Source organism: Schistocerca piceifrons, chromosome X (assembly GCF_021461385.2).
Source record: "Schistocerca piceifrons isolate TAMUIC-IGC-003096 chromosome X, iqSchPice1.1, whole genome shotgun sequence".
Classification (NCBI taxonomy): Eukaryota; Metazoa; Arthropoda; class Insecta; order Orthoptera; family Acrididae; genus Schistocerca; species Schistocerca piceifrons.
In genome coordinates this window covers 761,306,081-761,328,521 of record NC_060149.1, presented here as the reverse complement: position 1 = coordinate 761,328,521, position 22,441 = coordinate 761,306,081, and the positions used below count along the sequence as shown (strand labels likewise).

The window sequence follows — 22,441 nt, the reverse complement described above, 5'->3', positions numbered from 1 at the left end:
TCTCTTGAACAAGTTAAACTGTGCCCCCGTCTACTAACAGCTTTAACTTCTTACTTAACTTTTACAATATAACACTAGCACTTTTTTTTTGTGGCACAGTCTATGATCTGCACAATGGGCTTTCTTAATGCAACAATGCCTGACTGTGCTGCTTTGTCATTTTCTTGTTTCCCTGAACTTCTTACTTTACCTTGGCTTGCCATGCACTGGCAGTCTACCCTTCCTCCATGCATGCCAACATGCCAAGGTCCTTTATGACAATCTATAGCACAGTGCCCAGTTTGTTCACATTTGCAACAAGTCACATCTCTTTCTCTGATACACAGTACACCACAGTTACGCAGCAGATCACACTGCAAGCATCCCCATTCACTCAGTGAATGTGATCCATTTACCTCTCTAGAATTCTCTTTTAACATGTTTGGATCTATTTCCATCACTTCTTGCCCAAACCACACATTCCTCACCTATATGACCTGGTTTTTCACAACCATAGCAAAACTTTATGAATTTTTTGGTGTCATAGCCCATATCCTTCCTTCCACCCTTTTTCTCCTACATTTGCTTACTGTATGCCCTCACAATCCACACACAAAACATTTCAGTTCCTTACTTTCATTAGGTAATGATATTGGTTCATTTGTATGCTCAGTACTTGTTTGTGGACTTATTCCTCTATCTCTCATTGACAACAGTATACTTTCTTCCTGCAGTGCTAATTCCACTGCTAGGCTAACGTAATTTTGTCACTGTGATTTCTAATTGTCATTTGAATTCTATCATTAGTCAACCCTTGTATGAAACATGCTCTTCCTAAAAATTCTACAAACTCTGTGGCATCTTTATGGTTCTCTCTATTTGTAGCCCTGTTTACAGCTGCCAAAAAGTGTCTCTGCATTTCATCAATGTTATTTGCCCACAACAAGATTGGTTCCCCACAGCCTAGTCTCGCCTGAAATATCCTGCAAGCATAAAAGTCTATTGTCCTCTTACTCACATAGTTCTCTTTTAGAATGTGCTTCACTTCTTCCCACATCCCATTCTCTCACAAACAGATTTAGCCAAAATTCCATGTTCACTAATTCAAACATATATTCAATAAAAACCCTTAGGTCTCTCCTGTTACCATCAGAAGAGTTTGCTATAACACACTATGTTCCTTCAAGAACATACATTGCCATTTCCTACTGAACTTATTTTGCTAAGTGGAGCTGTTTTAAACATCTTACAGCTAGTAACTTATAATTATAGTTACGACTATTACAAGATTCTTCAGGTTTGTACCATTTTATTGTGGTGCTTTGAGACAAGTTTACTGCACTGAGTCAATGCCATCACTCACTCTTGCCGCTGCTACTGCTGCTGCTGCTACTGCGACTGGGCCCCTGGTCCCGAGCTCTTGGACCTTTAGTTGCTTGGGCATGTCCTTATAACCACAATGTGATGCCTCAGCCATTGACCTGCTTGGCTATGTTGGCCCCACACTCATCCTTGACACTGCCTCTGCTACCACAGCCCACTACCAGCTAGGACTCCGTATGGAACTCTGCTGTCATGGAGCAGAATTTCTACTAAGCTAAAAGCTGCTAGCTGCCATAACTTATTTCAATTTTCCATAGTTGCTGTAGCAATCCAAGTAAGTTGGTTACCTTCCACATGACTTTGTGAAAGCCTTTTGTTTGCCCCATACCTGACACCAAAATTATTTCTTTCTGTCATGTCTCAAGCATGAGTGTTGATAGAGTGTGTGACACAGTTCAAAAGAAGGGAATTAAGGGAATTATCCAGTTGGCCTATGTGAGAGGGCGTCTTGACCTGGCTATAATGTTCTTTCCTTTGTTACAGAAGTGACTTGAAATAACCTCAACTGGAAATGGTTTGCAAATTCTAAATTTATTCAGAAAATAGTTTCAAACTCTTGCCATAGTTGCCTTGAAGGAGATGTACACATGTAGAGGCCAAGTGTTAGCACAGAGATGGTGACTGGGCTAGCACTGTTCCGCCTGGTTTGAAATGAGACTGTCAGTATTAATTAAGCCTGCACCCACTGATGACACAGAGTTCCCCAGCTATTCACCTATGATTAAATTAACAGTGTTGATGTTAAGACTTGGCTATCTTCTATGGATACAACAATATGCTGATATCAAACCATTATTCAAGAAAAGGCTCCAAAGAAGATATGGAAAACTACCATCCCTTCTCTCATCTTCCAGCATTTTCTAAAATATTTCAAAAGGTTGCTGCAATACAAGTTAGAAATTTAATTTAAAAAATTTATGTCATCTCAGTAAATTAATTTGGTTTCCAAAAAGAGAAAACTCAGGAAACTACAATAACTTGTTTTTTACTTACCAAAAACCTTTCACAGTGTAAACCACTATTTACTTATACACAGATTGGAAAAATATGGCGTTGAGGGCTGCATTTTACATTGGTTTAATTCATATGCTGTCATTCAACAGAAAACGGAATCAGAGTGGAAAACCATTTTAAAAGGAATTTCACAAGGCTCGGTATTAGAGCAAACATCATTTTTTATGTAAATGACTCACCACTCAACATAAATTCTCATTCAGTATTATTTACAGTTGGTGCAACAGTGCTGATTGAATACAGCAATGCAGACATACTTCCCAAAAATAATGCACATGCCCAATGCTGATTGAATATAGTAATGCAAACAAACTTCCCAAAAATATTGCAGGTTTCCTAGAAAAATTTAATACCCAATTTCACTGAAATGGATTAAAATTAAGTATTTCAAAAAATTCAACCATTGCAATTTAAAACCATACAATCAAAAGCAAATCATATTCAGATAAAGCAAAAAATTCAGGAACTAAAAGAATCAGACTGTGTCAATTTCTTGAAAATGCATATGGATGAAAAACTGTCATGGTCATCACATATTGCACACTTTGCAAATAAATTAAACAGCCTGGCATTTGCTATGGCAGTTGAAACCAACACGACAACATGTACACAAGAAAAATAGTGTGCCATAGTTACTTTGAACCCATGCTAAAATATGGCATTGCCTTTTGGGGAAACACAGGTAACATGAAAAGAATACTGACCTTGGCAAAAAAAAAAAACACCAAACAAACAAATTATATGAAACATGCACAAGGAAGGCCAAGAATGCCTTGTCAACCACTACAAAGGGATCTGAATATATTAAGTGTTCTGCCCCCGTACATACATGGATTATTGCACACATCAAATCTTGTCCATTTTTAATAAATAGTTTCCAGCATACATACAATTCAAGGAATTAAGAAAAGCTCATGTTTGCAACCCTCAGTTTTTCGTCCACACTTTGCACTACATAGGAATGATGATTTGTAACAAATTAAAAGATAAAATTTAAAATAGGATCAAGAATAGTTTTCTGAAGAGAAAATTGTACAGCATGCTAGTCCAAAAGTGCTATTACTCAGTAGAGGAATTATTGAAGGATAATGTTGTTACTTGACAAAGAATACAGCAGAAGGAAATAAAATATGTAAACCTGCATTATTTCAAATAGTGATCAGTTTCCATGTAGCTTATGAAATTAAATGATATATTATAGTTAAACTGTACATGAACACAGTACACTGAAACTGGGCTTTTAGTATAACATTGGTGAGTCACTAGTATGTAAGTTTATGATTTAACTTTTAAAGTATATTATGTGAAAATAAGTTTATAATTCTGATAGCTTTGTGATGAAATAAGGATGACCACATTTCCTTCTCTCTCCATAAAAATGTATTATGTACATGTAACAATTTTAAATTTATTTACAAAAAAAGTGACAAAATGCAATCTCACATTTATCAGATACACACTGAATATGGTACAATTTTATGAGGCAGTGTAATCACATATATGGCATGAAATATTTTATTATTAATATAAGTGTACAATCACTTTGCTGAAAATCTGTTATTTAGCTGTCTAGCTTTTGACATTCCACTGTCCAGTCATCTGGTAAAACAGGTTTCATCAGATCTACAAATTGCTGCAAATGACACTTGTCTGTGCAACCAGGAGTGTTGAGAACATGTGGCTCACTGTCAGAAGCATTATTCAAATACAATACCTGTAACAAAGTCAACATTAATTTAATAATACATTGTGTGTATAAGGTGATATTTGATTGGTAAAATATTTTGTTATTATAATGAAAATCTTGATTGAATATAGTGACATGTGATGAAAGTTAGCCATCCACTCACCAGTGAAGTAATGCAACCATGAGGATAACAGACATACAAAACAAACATCCTTTAATCTATTTCTAGAAACTTTGAGTTCTGTTTTCACTTAAGATACATGAGATAGAACTGAACAGGGTCCACACATTTATTATAAAGATTCAAAGGTGCCATGCAAGCTGTATCGTAAACTTCTTCACTATACCAATTAGCACAAAAATTTCCAAACCCAAAACATAAACAGTCTGAAGTATTACTAGACAAAGAAAGAATACTCCACTTCCAGACATCATTTTTTTGAAAATAAGCCATTAAAAAGATAACAAAAATCATAAGGTCACTGAAAAACAGCAAATCTTCCAATTATAACAGTATAACAAGTGAAATACTAAAATGTTGTCCTAACTTGATTGTGCCTCATCGAGTCACCTTTACAATACTCTGATGCATCAAGGTATGTTTCATGAATGACTGAGGTACACAGTTATAGCAGCTGCTTGTGAAAGCTGTAAAAATATATTACTTCAAACTGTAGCTCAGACATCACCCTTTCCAAGTTCTTAAAATTTCTAAGAAGGTAGCTTATTACAAAGGAATGTTGAACCATATTTCTTAAAATTTTATTAACAACTCAGTCTGGATTCCACAAAGGCTTCTCCACAGAGAAACTGATATTAAACACAGGAATAAGATTAAATTCCGAGTGGGAAAACATAAATATTGAGCCCTGTAAGCATCAGTGCTTGGTAGACCCTTGTTCTTGACTGGCATAAATAATCTGTCTGTGACATCTGAGGACGTTTCTGAATTATGATGGCTATTGATGACAGTTACACTGAAAAAGATCCCACAAAAAAACTGGAGAATTATATAATATGACTACAGCCATTTCATAGCAAACACTTAAACATTTAATCGTTGAGATGGTCTGCTTGCTTTGCATTTATAAATTTTACCTTATCTACCGCTCCTATAATTTATAAGAGAATCTGGACTGAAGCTGTAAATTCAACTTAACTCTGATGTTTGTATTAAACAGGTTTTGACATTGTCATTAGGTACACAACTAATATTGTTCTGTGTAAAGTTACATAAAACAGTTACTGAGCTGTGTAAGTGGAAGAGTAGAATCCAAAATAGCTACTTTTCTCACAGTATACCCATATGAAGTAATATATACACATACCTTGGTATCAAATAGACTGCCTAACAAAAAAATTGAAGCACTCAGAAGGGGAGGAGAAGACAAAATAAAACTTAATGTGCTGAGAGGATCTACATCTACATCCACACACATACTCCTGAAGCCACTGTATGGTGCATGATGGAGGGTACCCTGTACCCCTACCAGCTATTTCCTTTTCTGTTTCACTTGTAAATAGAGTGAGCAAAACGTGACTAACAATATGTCTCTGTATGTGCCCTAATCTCTCTAATCTTATCTTCTAGGTCCTTACACAAAATGTGCATTGGCAGCAATAGAATTGCTCAGAAGTGAGCCTCAACACTCATTACTTGCATGTTGCTTGAACCTACTGGTAACAAATATAATAGCCTGCCTCTAAATTGCTTCAATGTCTTTCTTTCATCTGACATGGTGCAGATCCCAAACACTTGTACAGTACTTAACAATGAATCACACTAGTTTCCTGTATGCAGTTTCCTCTACAGATGAACTGCACTTCCGTAAAATTCTCCCAATAACCCCAAGTCAACCATTCAGCTTCCCTACTACAGTCCTTGCCTGCTCATTCCATTTCATATTACTTTGCAATGTTATGCCCTGATATTTAAATGAGGTGACTGTGTCAAGCAGAACACTACTAATATTGTATCCAAACGTTATGGGTTTGTTTTCTTTACTCATCTGCATTAACTTACATTTTTCTACATTTAAAGCTAGCTGCCATTCATCACACCAACTACAAAATTAAATATAAATTTTGTCTAAGTCACCTTGTATCATCCTACAGTCACTCATAACAACACCTGCCCAAACACCATAGTACTATCAGCAAAAAGCCACAGACTGCTACTTACCATGTTCACCAGATCATTTACGGGACACTCATGATGATACCCTTGTCTCTGATGAACACTCACTGGTGAGGACAATTTACTGGGCTATGTTACTTAAGAAACCTTCAAACCACTCACATATCGTGTACCTATCTCATATGCTTGTGCCTCCGTTAACAGTTGGCAGTATAGCACTGTGTCAAATGTTTTATGGGAATCTAGGAATATGGAATCTGCCTGTTGCCATTCATCCACAGTTCACAGGATTTCATGTCAGGAAACAAGTCACTTTACTTTGATGATTACAAAATTAGTCAAATTTACAAAGAGCCCATTTACCGGTTTAACATTTCAGCCCCTCTGGCCTGTAAGCATGTGCTGGTTCAGCTGGGAAAGGTGTCATAAAGCTGTTGTATACTACCCTAAAGTAAACTGGTTTACATCTTTTGTAATTGGTCCTTGATTTCCCAGACACTGGCACCAGGACAAAGTTGACGTCTGAGCTGGCCCCACGCATGTTCTATTGGGAACAGATCTGAGGATATTTCCGACCATAGTAGTACCTCAATACCATGCAATCAGTTAATAAAGACACATACCATGTGAGGACAAGCATTGTTCTGTTAAAAAATGGCATGAGAGGAAAAACTTGAGGACATATGATGTCCATAACATGCCATTGTGCCGTGAGAGTTCCCTCAATCACTTCCAATCACAACCTTAAATTCACACCAGATTGGCTCCCCACACTGTGAATCCAGGAGTATCAGCCCTATGCCTCTCCAAAACAGTTGACAAATAGGATGTCTCCCAGGCTGCCTCCATACAAGTCAGTGGTGGAAATCCAGGGTAGTGCAGAACTGCAATTCTACACTGAACATAATGACACCATTCATCAGCAGTCCATGCTTCCAATGCTTGTAAGTTATGAGACCACTCAAAGTGCAGCCAGGGATGTTAATTCCCTATTCTGGCTGCTGCTAGCCTATGACCAATGGTGTGGGATGACACAATGTTGCAGGGAGTCAATTACTTGTTTCTGGATGGCACATGCAAATGTGAAGAGGTTATGATGAGCTTGGTGGATATTACAGTGATCATCTCTTGTGTTGTCAGATATTGTCAACAAGAATCTTGATGATGCATATGCCTGCTGTCACATTCTCATGTGGTCCAATACCAGGACACTGTCACATCCATATGCCCCACAAATATCTGGATATTGCACAATTTGCCCAGCTGGCCAAATGAGGACCCACAATGAGGCCCCTTTCAAACTCTGTAAGCTGCTGATAACACAGTCTCATTAGATGATGAAATATGTCCATGCCCTTCCCAGTGAGCAGCCAACATTGATGTTGTTCACACCCCTCATAAAACCTACCAGGCCTGGTAACAACACTATACATGAACAACACAAATGTATTCCAGTGGCTGTTCCACCTGTCACACATAATTACAACTCTAATCATTTACATACCCACTGATGGTGTGTACATGTATGAAGTTACAATGACATCTGACCATGACCATGACTTCCAGGTGCTTCACTTTTTTTTTATCAGGTGTTGTAAAATGATACATGTTTATCCTAATGTTTTAACTCTATATTTCGGATCACTTTCCCTGACATGGGCATCTGTCATATGGGACAACAAGGAAATCTGAACAGGTGAAAAACTTTCTACTTCAATGACATTTCATCTGTTCCAGTGTCTTCAGGGCTGAATATAGTTCTACAATTCGCTGATGAGCCATAACATTATGGCTAGTTACATAATAACATGTTGGCCCTTTTTGGAACACAATACAACAGCTATTCTTCATGGCATGGTGTCACCAAGTCCTTATTACTTTCCCAGAGAAATGTGCCCACAAGTAACAGACTGATGGTGTGTGAGCAAGGAACTGACATTGGATAACACCCCAGCTGTGTTCCATCAGATTCACATCAGGCAAATTTGGTGGTCAAGGCATCAGCCTGAGCTCAATATCATGCTCCTCAAACCACTGTAGCATGAGTGTGGCATATGAAATGGGCAGTTATCCTGCTGGAAGATGCCATTGGGGATGACATCTAGTGGAGAGGGCTGCAGGTGGTCCACAATAATGGTCACGTAGTCTACAACTGTCATGGTGCTTTCAATTACTACCCCAGGTACCACAAAAATCAAGGTGAATGTCCCCCATATCGTATCACTGCCTCCACTGACCTACACCAAGGGTGCAGTGCATGCTTTGAGCATCCTTCCACCTGGGTGATGGCATATGCTGACATGACCATCAACTTGGTGTAACCACAAATTTGATTCATCTGACAAAGTGACATGTTTCCTTTGGTCCACAACAGAACAGTAATGAGGACTTGGAAAAATAGGCACCTGCCAAGGGTGCAAACACAGAGGGAGAGTAAAAAAGTCCATTGAAAAAAAGACAGTTCAAAAACTACCAAGGAGAACTAAGCTAGTTCTGCTACCCCTCATTTTGTTATCTTCTGCCTGCCAGAAGAAGTCTTTCCCTCTGGCAATGATTATAAATGTATGCTGCTGTTACAGTGTCATTTTGTCCCAGTATTATCATAAAGAAATGAGTACCACTGAACAGATGTCTACCATTAACATGAATTATTTGGCAACAGAGTGCTTGGCTGACACAGCTGCATCAATGGATTTTTTGCTGCGGTGATGTAGTTCCTCAAAGCAAATATATGCTTCTGACCAAAGGCTGTTTCAGCTAAAGTATATAACACAATAATACATGAAATGTAACGTAGAGCTTACATATATCACACTCCTTCATCTTACTTACCTGTCAAAAAACACTGTAAATGAAACCTCTGTATCTTATCCTGAAAACTGTACAGCTGAATTTGCTGACAAATAAAAATTGCTGGTGGTTGAATTTGAACTAGTGGCCCGCAGCACACATGCTAACCTCTAGACTGGACTGTATGCACAACATCTCATGGCAATATTGGCACAGACAAGTTAGTTAACAAAATAGCTGCTTTCAGGTTCCAGCTGAAAGAACAGGTGAAAAGCAGTGATATGGCCCCCTTTTGGATATTTGTAAAGGATAGGTCAAGGAATCCTTATCCAGTCATCACAGTAGCTCTAAGGATATTTAAGGACAACACCAGTGATTGCAGCACACAATTTTAGATAATAAGAGAAGCTACTTAAGGTCAATTATGGTGAAAACTGACTGTAAAATTTAGATATTTTGTCAACAGAACACAGCTGCTAAATGTGACTTTTATAACATAATCAATGAACTTGTTTCACTCAAATGAGGAAATTGCAAATTAAAATTGTAACCCTTTTTATTTTATTTCTGATTAGTAATTTAAGCACTACTAAAATAGGGGTGTTCAATAAGTAGTGCAACATTTCTTTTCTGAAAACAGATTGAAGTATACCATATTATTCCCCACTCTTTTGGCTACAGAATTCTATTTTTCAACTTAATCTCTGTTCAATGTGATGGCCTTATGCCACCTTACTGGGAGGCCCCGTATGCCCAAATGGGACAACTCTAATGGTTGACATCAGAGCCAACATCTTGCTGCGGTAATAACCTCCCCATCATCCGCATACTGCTTCCTGTGGAGTTCATCCTTCATTAGGCCAAACCAATGGAAGGTACAAGATCCCCAAGCTGTAGGGTGGATAAAGAAGAACAGTCCAATGAAATTTTGTGAGCTGTATCTTGCGTGAGGCCTTGGTTATCATGGAGAAAGAGAAGTTTGTTTCCATTTTTGTGGCAATGAACACACTAAGTCACTTCTTCAATTTCCTGAGGGTAACAACACAATTCTGAGTTAATTGTTGCAACATGAGCGAGGACATCACTCTTGTTTCTGGTTCGAAGTGATGAACCCATGTTTCAGCACCTGTGACGATGTTCGACAAAAAGTTGTCATGATCAAACCTTGTAATGCACAAGCAATTCTGTACACATGGTCTTTCATTGCTCTTTATGGTGTTCTGTTAGGTGGCGAGAAACCCAGTGGGTACACACCTTTGAGTACTCCAGCTGGTGGACAAGTGTGTCACCACTAACAACAAAGACATCCAGTTGTGCAGCAAGGTGTTGGATTGTGATCCACCGATTACCTCATGAGAGTGTCCTCATGTTCCAGTATTGCATAAGTCACAGCTGTGTGCAGCCAGCCATCACGTGGGAGATCAGACAGGTTTGCACAACCTTGTTGCAATGATAACAATGCCTTGCCCAATGACTCACCATGCTTTTGTTCACTGCCAGGTCTCCACAGACATTCATCAAGTGCATATGAATATCTGTGATGCTCTGGTTTTCCACCAAAACAAACTGAATGACAGCTCTCTGCTTGGAATGCACCTCTTTTACAGGTCCCATTTTGAAGGCTATGCACAGCACTGCAACTTATCAGAACTTCCTGAAACTATAGGGACTGAAGCAGGAATATTCCATGATGTCCCACAACAAGTTCTGAATTTTTCAACCAAAATTGGCTGAGGACAAAAATGGGTTGCATTACTTGTTGGAGGCCCCTTGTAGTGTATGAGAAACAAATAAAATGTATTATATATCATACTTAATACAGTGTGCAATAATTGTCATAAATAATAAAATTTAAATTTTTTTACTTTCAGATTTTCAAAAAATTTATACAAGGTTTAATTTATTTACAACATTGATACTTTTAATTTGCTGTATGTAATATTTTATATTATCAATACAGTTAATTTAAGCAATTTTTTCAGTAATGTTCCATTTTCATTAAACTATACTTACAAGAGTATAAAATTTGCTAAATCTGTGTAGGAAAAACTGCAGGAAAATAGTTTCATGGCAGAGGAGGTTGGCATGCAGGCAAGGGGGAGGGTGGGGTTGGGGGTGGGGGGTCAGCGGAATGGAGTGGGGTGTCACAACTTTGGCAGTCCTACCAGGGGTTCAGTATCACCTTAGCATGACTCTGATCCAGAGTCCAATCTTGATGATGCCATGCCAACTGCAAGCATATTTGACACTGCTATCAGATCATCAAGGGAACATATAGGCAATGTCTGCTGCAGAGCCCCACGTTGAATGGTGTGCTCTGAAACACTTGTGCCTGCATCAGCATTGTACTTTGTCATCAGATCTACCACAGATGACTATCTATCTGGCATAGAGTGGGCAATCCTTCAACATCCATGTCCTATAATGATGCATAGACATCCAACACTTTGTTGCCTATTGATGATTTCACTATCCTTCAACCATTTTCCATAGGTGCTCACAAGTGTAGCATGAGAATAGCCAATGAGCTCTGCTGTTTCTCTGATTCTCATTCTTTGGTGCCAGCCTGTAACAATGTACACTTTGTTAAAGTCATTTGTGTGTCAGTGGGTTTCCCCATTTGTTGCCCATATCATTTCAAGAATGATTCCGTAATTGTCTCTGCTTCATTTATATACTTTCTTTGCCACATCACTTGCTTGCACCACCAACAGGTAGTATTCAGTCTCATGGTGGCAATGGTGAAAATGCTTTGACTCATCATTGTTTATACACCACAATAAAGTTGAGGTAAATACTTGTTTAAAATTTTACCGAATAAAACCTTAAATATATGTACAAAGCTCATTTATTTTTAAATTGTTTCGAACCCAAGAAGCCAAAGAGGCACCCTCTCAGTCTTTATTCATTCTTCACATCCGCCTCTAAAACAGAAGTTTTATTTGGATTCAAAAGGCACTGTTGCTTACAGATTATGAAATGGTTGTTACGTTTGCGGGCTGATATACGTGGGGCCTCACCAGTCCAAACACAGACTGGGAATAGGGCTCATTGAAAACACCCCAATGACTTAATTAATTCCTCACAGTACACTGCACATGAATTATTTTAAACCTATCATCCCAACCCAAGTTGGTATTACACGAAGACTCTGTCGAACTAGGATACACAGGCTGCTACCTATGACATACTATGACACACATTTTAAAACATCCAGAGCTTTCAAGAACCTTACGCTCAGGTCCATATGATGTAGCAGCCATGAAGTTTAAAATCAAATGTGCTCCACAAACCTCATACAGGGAGTTCAGAAATTCCCATTACAAAGTTCTACAACTTGTATAGGGGACTCAATAAAGAGTAATTTGAAGAGGAACCCATGTCCAGATGCGTACTGCTTCTGTTGTATGATGGTTTCAATTCAGATGTTTAACTCATCCACTTCTGCTTGAGGAATTGAATTAGGCATGACACAGTACTATTATTAGGTAACAGTTTGAGAGGAAATGTAACAAAACATTCATTTACCACTTAAGGACATTTGATTGTATTAACACTTAAACACTGAACATTACCTGTTTACATTACTCCAAAACAAAAAAGAACCTAGCATACTCTATGTACAGAACATAAAATTTGCCTAGAGATGACGTGGTCATTACTGAAGGTTATTCAAAACAAATCTTTCACCAGGCAAGTAACATGTGATGTTGCCCAATCTTGGATGAAAATAGTGGTGTGGACACAGTTGCATTTTTGCAAAGTTGGAATCACATGTCGCACAAGGAGGTCCTTATATTAAGCAGATGCCAGTGTACACCATATAGGCCTGTGAGGTGTCATCCTCAAAGAAAAACAGACAGAGAATGAAGGAGGTTATAAAATCCCATCACTCAGTCACATAAGTCATGTGTAATGGATGTTCCCGCACAACCCCATATGTGACAATTCTGGACATACACAACACTGTGCAGAGTAAAATGTGCTTTGTCCACCTTAAGGATATTCCATGGCCACGTGTCACCCAGTTCCATCTGTGCCAAAAAATGATAGACAAAGTCATGGAGTTGTAGCCTTTCTTGAGGCTTCATTTGATGCACATTCTGAATACTGTACGGGCACTAGTGTAAAATGCATCACAAACTCTTCTTAACTGTTTCCCAGGATGGAGAGAATTCCCATGACACAGCCTGAGCACTGGTTGCAGAATCTGAAGCACGTGCTGCATGGCAGGCTATAGCTACAACAACTTCATCAACAACTGCTGTGGGAATGAGTTGCCTCCCTCTCCCTCCTGCACCACCTTACACATCTGTTTCTTCAAATTTCTTTATTATATTTTATAGCCCATTTATTAACATCAGGCTTCTTTGCAGTTGTTTCTGTTGATGATATTCCCACAATGCAGTGCTGCTATTGCTGGCATTCTGATAAAACAACTTTACCAGCAGTGCATGATCTTTCTTCTCAACAGTCATTACATTTCGTATGCAAAACTTAACCCTTTATACCAACAGTCACTTCACAAAAGAAGTCAACACGCATTGCCCAGTGACAAACAGCATACTGACATTGAAACAGGGAACATTACACATGCATTCTGATTGCTTACAGCACCATATTTTCACTTAGTGGCAGAAAGTGGAACTATTATCTTTTTCAGCGTACTTCGCAAATGCACTCATTAATGAACATACCTATGATGATGTCACCATCCTGCGATGTATATGGCCTGCACTGCATCACTCAGAACTCTTATGTTTAAATGTAACCACCTAGTATTTCCTATGGAGGTGGTAAGGGCAACACTTTAAGAGCTACTCGAGCATGTGTAGTCCTTCCTAAGTTTTTAATATGGGATTGAAAAAGCATTGCTCCACCAATCATGAAATATCGCATTACCTAAATACATTTTAAAAGGGTGAGGGGGGCATATCTTTAATTCTCTTGCTATGAGCTCCTGTAGCATACTGTAATAGACTATCATGACCAGGTAATATCAGAAGCTGCAGACAAAACAAATTCAAGCTCCAACATGCAGAAGGGATTACTGTAAGCTTCATGACTGGTAAAACAAAAGTCCCAACAATCCAGATCTACAAACACTTTGCATTATTGGAAAACTGGATCCTAACTAGCAGGGGCAGCAACCATGGCAAAATGTTCCACCATTTATTAGATTTCCATTTGCATTACAGCAGAAACTTGATAACTTCTCTAAATGGAGTGGTCAAGAACTGTTTCTCTTCTTAATAACTCAACAATATTTTATCTTTGCAATCCATAAGGCTGTTTTTTCCAACAGCTGACTTATCTTGAATGCAGACAGAGCTGGGAAACTAACTTTGATTGCAAAGTGGCACTCGAAAGTAGCAACAGAAATGACTTGAGCCTTTTCTAAATCACTCAGAACAATTTGTTACTTCAGTAACCTACAATAAACTTTAGCTAGTTGCTGAATAAGTTGTTTTGCATGAACTCTGTATAATTGTAGAAGTAATTCATTATACCTAGCTGCCTTTTCTCTGGTGGCCAAATTTTATCTGGATTTTTCCACCAGAGTTTCTTTTTAAGGTTTAGCCTACCACAAATAAGTTCCACATCATTATATATTTTCATCCACAGAAGAAATATTGAAGACTTCACAGCATCAGAATATTTAAGAGTTTCAAGGAATCATGTAAAAGAAGACTTTACATATTGGCACCAATCATTAACTCCAGAATCTTTCTACTTCAATGGTCAACAAGAAAATGATATCAGACGTAAGTAATACAGTACATAAACATTTTTTTAAAATTACAGATAATATTTTATCAGCAGGCTGCTCTCCACCAGCAAAATATCTCCACTTAAAATGCTCTACATCTGAGAAATCTCATTCCTTAACTAGTACAACTTTGAAAGACATTCTCCAAATTATTAGGAATATGAAATTTCCCTCTTATTTAGCCTCAGTGATATACCTAGCTACCTAATAAAAAGAGGTTGGTAATGAGATAAAATTTGTGTGTGATACAATCAAATGTTCCTTAAGTTAGTGTCCTGGGATCTGTCATCACACAGATTCATTTATTTATTATGACTGCATTTGGTTCTCTGACTGCTTTTGGTTCTCTGAAAATCACCAGATCTTGTGGAGCATGTATCTTCTGCAGTTTATATGCCTGTTACACATGGGCCACAATGCATGTGTTGTCTTCCTTGAAAGCAACTCCTTATTAACAGCACATCAGTTTGGCATTCATAAGAAAATATTTCAAACACTGAAGCTCTCTCTTCATTTAATAATCTGAAACAGTGTGAGTCAATCTAAAACATTACCCTTCTAGTCTTTTTATGAATCCAACAATAGCCTTTGAACTAGTAAATTAATATCTACTCTTACATAACTGGATATATATGGTACAAGATGTGTCTACAATCAGTTTCTCCAATCCTGTCTGTCAAATATAAGACATCTGATGGAAATAACAACACCTGATGGAAGAACAACTCCTTCAAATAAATTATCCATCACCTCAGGAGTACCACAAGGCTCAATGCTACATTTAATACTCTACATTTGTTAGTACTGATCTCCCTGGAAACCTACTATCAACAGTACTTGTGTTATTTGTTGATAATGCAGCCTTCTCCTCACCTAATACTTCACAATGGCAGAAAAGAAATGACCTAGACAAAAGCAATGAAAGGCCCTTGTACTGGCTGAATGAAAACAACCTTTTGTTGAACATGAATAAAACAGTCAATATGAGCAGAACTACCTTGATGATCTTCTGCTCATGAAAGCACGATCTATCATATTTTGTAGCTAGCATGACTAATTACAGGAATAAATATATAGAATGTCAGTGCAGTCAACATAAATGTAAGACATCTAATTACTATTTTATATGCAATGTCAACATACCTTAACTTCATAACCACTGTCATTTGTTGAATGAAGTTCAATGATAACTGCTGCACCATACTGTGGCTTTAATAGCTCTGTGAACCCCATAGTTTGGAGAACATTCACAATGGTAACATCGTGGGCAGAAAACATGAGAAATTTTGGAGACACAGTTCTTGAAGTGTTACTTTGTGACTGGATTTTTTCTATAATGTGTTTCACTAAAGGACCTGAAACATTTAAAATTATTTTAGAATATCTTACAGAATTATTGCACAGCTGCTAACATAAGTCAGAGAAGCAAAAGACAAACCTCCATTAAGACGTTTCATCGTCTGACTTTCAGAAAACAAAGCCAAACTTCTGGCAGCCAGTGTCCTTAATTTATCTGGATAATAACCAGCAGTCCAAGCAGGAAGCTGCAGTTTACGTTTTTCCTGTAAAAGTTAAAAAACTGACAAGCAACACACTAAGCATTTCATCCTGGGAGAATGCCACAAAAAACAGTGTGCTATCAGTGCCATATAATATTATTCTTAGAAAGTCATAGAAGTGGCTATGAGTGGTAATTTAAAAGTAGTTAATCACTAGCTAGTGGAAATTTAAGAGCGAAAAATTATTCAGGTTTCAAATAACGGAAGGAGTATAGACAACATCTACAGTATAGTTGAGGAATTGAGTGACCAATAGCCATGTTCCCAAATTAATGATGGGAATCTCTGGTGATGAAGTACAGAAGACTTGCGCTATTCACAGGAGAACTTCTCACAGTGTGCATTATAGGGTAGCTTTGTAGCATATCGGATGAAGCCTGCGAGTCTAAGCAGTTACTGCAAAGCCCACATTGACAAACAGGACTGCATTTTGGTATGATTTTTCAACATCCAGTCACTTGAAGTTAGTTATAACTAGCAGTGTTGACATTGGCAGTTTCATGCACAATTTTAGCCAACTTTTGAGAGAATGTATCTATGTGTGCTGATAAGTTTCTTCTATCATCAAAGAATACTCCTAAACACCTGTAAACAGTGTTATGTATACTTCAACTGTAGTCTAGTTTACAAGTTGGATTCCAGTTTAAGGAAATTTTGCCCCTTAGGCAATGTATGTGTAGTTTTATCTGCAGTCATTGGTAATGTCATATCCCTGCAGCAACACTGCTTCTTTGTATGTGCAGGGTTTAATTTTCTTTAAGCTTCTGTTTACAGCCCCAGAGACCACTTTCAAGCTATCATCAGCATAAGCCAGAATTCAATCTGCTTAATCAGTGCCATCATACAATTCTAGCAGTGTCTCAGTTATCAAGATCTAGAAAATCTGTCTACATCATTGAGCCCTATAGCCAGCTCTTGGCAATCTTTTTTATTACCTTGTGCTGTCAAGTAAGCCATTTGCTGTACAACCTTACAGAAGTCCATGAAAGTTAAATGAAATGGCTCCCCACAAGACATACAGGATTATCATCACAGCACCTTCCTTTACTGATTTTTCTGGAGTTCCCTATCCAGGAAGAAATGAAACTCTGCTACTCACTTTTTTCGACCTGTCACTAACCTGTGTAGAACATGTGCATATATAATGCCCATGTTGATAAAAACATAAAGGAACTTCCAGAATGAGATTTTCACTCTGCAGCAGAGTGTGCGCTGATGTGAAACTTCCTGGCAGATTAAAACTGTGTGCCCGACCGAGACTCGAACTCGGGAAAGTCCCGAGTTCGAGTCTCAGTCGGGCACACAGTTTTAATCTGCCAGGAAGTTTCATAAAGGAACTTTCTATATCATTTCATTGTTTTTCATATTGAGCCAACATAGCTCACAGCATATCAAAACAATCCATTTCTATCATATTCAAGTTACATTCTACAGTTCATTGCATTTTCTTAATTTTTCTCCAGTATTGCTGTCAATTTTTTCCTGTCTCTAGCATTTCTATAGTGTTACATGTGGTTAGTATCCACACTTCCCTTTCCTTGCACCACTTATTGGAAAGCACCATATTAGTTGACATCCAGTATCTCCTCATTTCAGTTTTGTCTGAAGTTTTGCTTATTGTGGCTGTTACTGTGAACAGTACCACAAGTTTTTGTTCCATGGTTGCAAAGCCAGGAAAACAAGTGTGGCTTTAATATATATTGCTACTGTAAAGGGTGTGTGCATGTTCCATAAATGTTGCCACTTGACATAGCCAGTCTGACAGTCACACCACATACATTTTGTTTAGATCAACTGTATTCCATTTTGATGGAATAAATTGTTTGAAAGATATAAACACTCTTTGAACAACAACAGGCTTACTGTACAAACATTACCAATACTGTTCCCAATTTTAAAATGGCAGAGGTGTCACTGAAATCTAGCATTCTAAAAAGTAAAAGAAACTGTTGTCTGTACATAACTTCACTGAAAACTGGATTGCTCATAAAAACTTCTCTGGATTAATATCTGCTAATTTTTAGCTGCTTTGTGGGAAGCATGAGAAAATAAACAGATATGAAACAATACATTTCTTCACATCCTGTATCTATCCCCTTTGATAATCATGAATGCAGTGATTCTAAAGCAGTTTCCTTGAATAAATAAAACTGACTGCCTCGTCACCATACATGTCATCATATCTACTGTGAAGAATAACAAGAAGTCTAACAGAGTGCTTGGATCATTTCCTGGTTGACACTTGTGTCCACATGGTGAATCATCAAAACTGTGATTAACTGGATGAAAATCATTTTCTTCCCTGTCAAATTTGTGACTAAACTGTAATTTCTTTCTAAGCATTTCACTATCACTTTTAGAGTCTTTGAATTCACATGAACTATCAATTACATCTCTTGTTGAAGCATAGGACTGTGGTTTACACCTGTTAACATTGATAGCTTAGGACTGTTGCTTTCAGAATATGAGTAGTAGTTATCACTTACATCAACATTGAATAATTCATATCCACCGTCATTCCTCAGTGAAACTATGAAACCTTTCTCATTTTCTTTGTAGAACAGATGATGACAAAAGCCTTTTTTACCAAATCCTGATGAATATTAAAACACGAAATGAAACTAAATGCAGAAAAATGAGATCACAGCAGACAAATTACTGGAAGAGAACTCAGTGACCAGAACTGTAAAAAGCTAATGAGGTGTGGAGCAGAAAATCTGCTGTACATTTAAACTTACCAACAGCACACTGGTACCAGAGTTGTTGCATATCTATACTTGGGATTAGCACTCAGGGATCAGCATGGATGCACAAGTTAAGCCATCAACTGTGCTGAATGAGAACCCAGAGGCCACACTTAAACTCATCAATAGCACCTGGGGAGCAGCGGGGCATAACAAGTTAACTTGTCAATAGCAGTCAAAGGGTTAACCAATCAGCAAGAACTTCACGGTGGCTGACTCCATAAATCATATTTAAATTGCCCATTTAGAAAATGCTCCAGCATTTCTTCTTAGTTCCTCAAGTCTTTGTTCTATGTACCTGCTTACGGTGCTGGTATGTATTTTGTCTTGTGTACCTCTGATCCTTCCTAGTAAATGCTGATGGCTCAGGGTGGAAGAAACTATTTTGCAATGTGCACTCCATGCAATTTTATCCATAGCGCAATGGAAGTGAGATCATGGCTGTAATTTAATAACTCATGAGAGTAATTGGTTCCAACCACATGTGTAATGTTTATCACCTTAAAATATGATCACATTAAAACTGATGTGTTCACTACATCTCTCCATACAATATTTTTATTATGCAATCAAATCATCTGCACCCATCCATTATTCTGAACTTCTCAGTCTCCAACTACTGGTACCTTACTCTAAACACATCTCCACAAGTTTTCCAATCTTTTGTCATTTTATTCCTGCCTTCGAACACCATTGCTCAACTATATCCACTCCATATTCAGTGAACCCCCTTGTCAACCCATTGTAACACGCAGCCCTTCATCTTACTCACTTCTTCCATCAACCAGATCTATCAAAACTCCCTCCAAATGTTTCAAAAAATCTACAAGCCAGATAAATCCAGAACACTGGTGTCAACCTATCCACTATTAACAATGATTCCATAGAAGTTTTTTCCTATTCCAAAGGTCTAAATTCAGTCATGCTGGGTTTGTCAAACATCTATACCCCTTCGCAAGATCTGTATAGTGGAAACACTTTCCTTCCATCAACCTCACTGATCAAAATCAAGTGAAATCTAACTCCGAACCTTACCTTTCTGTAATACCTCTGTCCAAGCATTACCTTCTTCCAATCTTACCCAACCAGCTCTGATTACCTTCCAGGAATTCCTTACCTCCAACTTGGTCTCAACTTCATTTCCCAGGTCTCTTCTTGAGAACATAAACCCCTTAGTGGAGGAAAGAACAGTTTCACAATTGTAAAAGAGATTCTGATTTGATTATCAGCCATGCAGACAAAGGTTCTGCCACTATCATGAAGAACTACACTGATTACCTGACAGAAGGTATTGGTCAACTGTCTGATGCTCTCACCTAAAGGCTCAACAACAGTTGTCCCATCCTAGAAGTTCATCATAAACTCTAATACCATCTCAAATTCCTCAGCTGATTCCGGAAACTCCACCTGAGATCATCTCCCTCCTCATCTAAGATATCTCGATGCACAGTCACTTTTTATGTACTTCCTAATATTCATAAATCTAACAATCCTAGATTGTTCCATGGTAATTACTGTGCACCCATAAAAGAAAGCTTTGCTCTCGTTGCCCAACACGTCCAATCCACTGACCACAGCTTAATTTTCTATATCAAGGACTCAAATCACTTCCTTCATCACTTCTCCAATCCTCACTCTATTATGACCTGGATTCTTGCTTATCACAATGGACATCATCTGCCCACACATCAATGTCCCTCATGCCCATTACATTATCACCACCAAGCAACATCTGGTGAGCTAATATCTGATGGTCTAATATCTCTGGCAGATGTACGTCCATGAAGCTCTTGATAACTTAAGTGATTAATATTGAAATAAGAGGTAATTTAGTTAATATTACATTTTAGACTAGTGCATTTACTTCTTTGCTAGGCTATCTATTGAATGTTTCACTTTTCTGAGCGTATTTAGATCAAAAAGAAAATATTTCATAAAAACTGATAGTCTTTCATTTTGTTTACATTTTAGGTATAAATTTTGTGCGAGTGTAGATCTTTATGTATTTATTTATTTTTTTACTAGACTGAGCAGTTCAAAGTTAAATTAATTCATGTTGATCATATAGAGTATAGGTAGTTAGTTAATACTTTCGAAAGTAAGTTTAAATGTTCATTTACATTAGCATTTAGTTATGTATTACTACAGGCTACAGAACTTCAGTGCTCTTGTGCCAAGTTATTCTCTGCTTTTGTGCAAATTTTGTATAAATTTTTCTGTCAAACCATGTGTGACTAATGTGGCAGTTGCCTTAGAAATCTGAAGGAGGGGGGGGGGGGGGGAGGGGGGGTGTTCTGTCAAGACTGTAGGTTATGGTTTCATTGGGGCGAATGTAGCAGTGAGGAAACAGGGTATATAATGAGGCCCTTCCATGGTAACGTAGGTTACATAGAAAGGACAGAAAAATTGCTGAACAGGAGGCAAAAATTTGTACCGTTATGGCTGAATTATCAAATGTGAATTTAGAATTATGTAGGCTATGGGGGAAAAAAGATATTGGGTGCTGGGAAAAGGTAGCAATCAAAAGGCGAAAAAGGGGAACTGCTGAAAAAACTATAGAAATTAAGTTAGTAAACCAGTTTGGCTTTCTATCTGAAGTAGTGGAGGAAGGGCCTCATCCAGATGTAGTTGAATGTAGGCTGAAGCAGAATATTAGCTTAAAGAAAAATGACAGGTCGGCAACAAATCAGAATAGGAAAAGAAGAATTCTGCTTTTAGGTAGCAGTCATGGGAGGGGTGTAGGCCAGCAGCTTCCAGAGAAATTAGGTGCAGGGTACCAGGTCGCAAGTTTTGTGAAACCAAGTACTAGCCTCAGCCAGGTGACAGGAAACTTAGGTCAGCTATGCTGTGACTTTGAAAAAGAAGATAAGGTAATTTGTTGGGGAAGCAGGAAATAGTCTGGCTATGAATCCAAGATATAGTATTAGGAGTGACGTGGACAAAATAGGAGCAGAAACTGGGTGTACAAATGTGGGGTTTGTGGAGGTCTTTCAGTGCCACGATTGGCCCTGGGTAAACATTGTTGTAAGACATGTTAAGACTGAGCTGAACAGGATGCTACAGTCACCAGCAAAATCTCACAAGTGTTCTTCCAGTTGATGCTATTGGTAGGTAGGATACACTATACATGGCCTGCACCCAAATAGGAAGGGGAAAGATAAGTTAGCTCCACTGCTAGCAGATACTGTAAGGGAGGGGGGGGGGGGAGGCAGTGTCACACAAGGAGTGATCCCTATGGTTAATGGGACCAGGAAAACCGCTTTTTTGGGTTAAAGCCAAAGCCCAGACAGACAAGGACCGAGAAAAAATTCTAGAAGAAGTTCCACGTACTCTAAACAGAGATTAAGCTAAGGGTAGTATCAATTTACTTCATCAAAA

At 38.1% G+C, this 22,441-nt stretch overlaps 1 protein-coding gene across 1 annotated transcript; it reads right to left on the bottom strand.

Moving 5' to 3' along the window:
- Positions 1–3,805: 3,805 nt before the first annotated feature.
- LOC124721123 (prostatic acid phosphatase-like) lies at positions 3,806–16,032 on the bottom strand. The gene is made up of 2 exons (XM_047245939.1): positions 15,904–16,032; positions 3,806–4,090 (listed from the first exon to the last, which is right to left on the bottom strand). The coding sequence occupies exons 1-2, from the start codon at positions 15,991–15,993 to the stop codon at positions 3,938–3,940; spliced, it is 243 nt and encodes an 80-aa protein (XP_047101895.1). The 5' UTR covers positions 15,994–16,032; the 3' UTR covers positions 3,806–3,937.
- Between the last annotated feature and the right edge of the window lie 6,409 nt (positions 16,033–22,441).

What these genes read in the sequence shown, in the direction of transcription:
- LOC124721123 (XM_047245939.1), bottom strand. Translation starts at nt 15,993, where the DNA reads ATGGGGTTCACAGAGCTATTAAAGCCACAGTATGGTGCAGCAGTTATC. An exon ending in ACAGTGGTTATGAAGTTAAG is followed by an intron (nt 4,091 to 15,903) that starts GTATGTTGACAT and finishes ACTTTGTTACAG; the next exon opens with GTATTGTATTTGAATAATGC.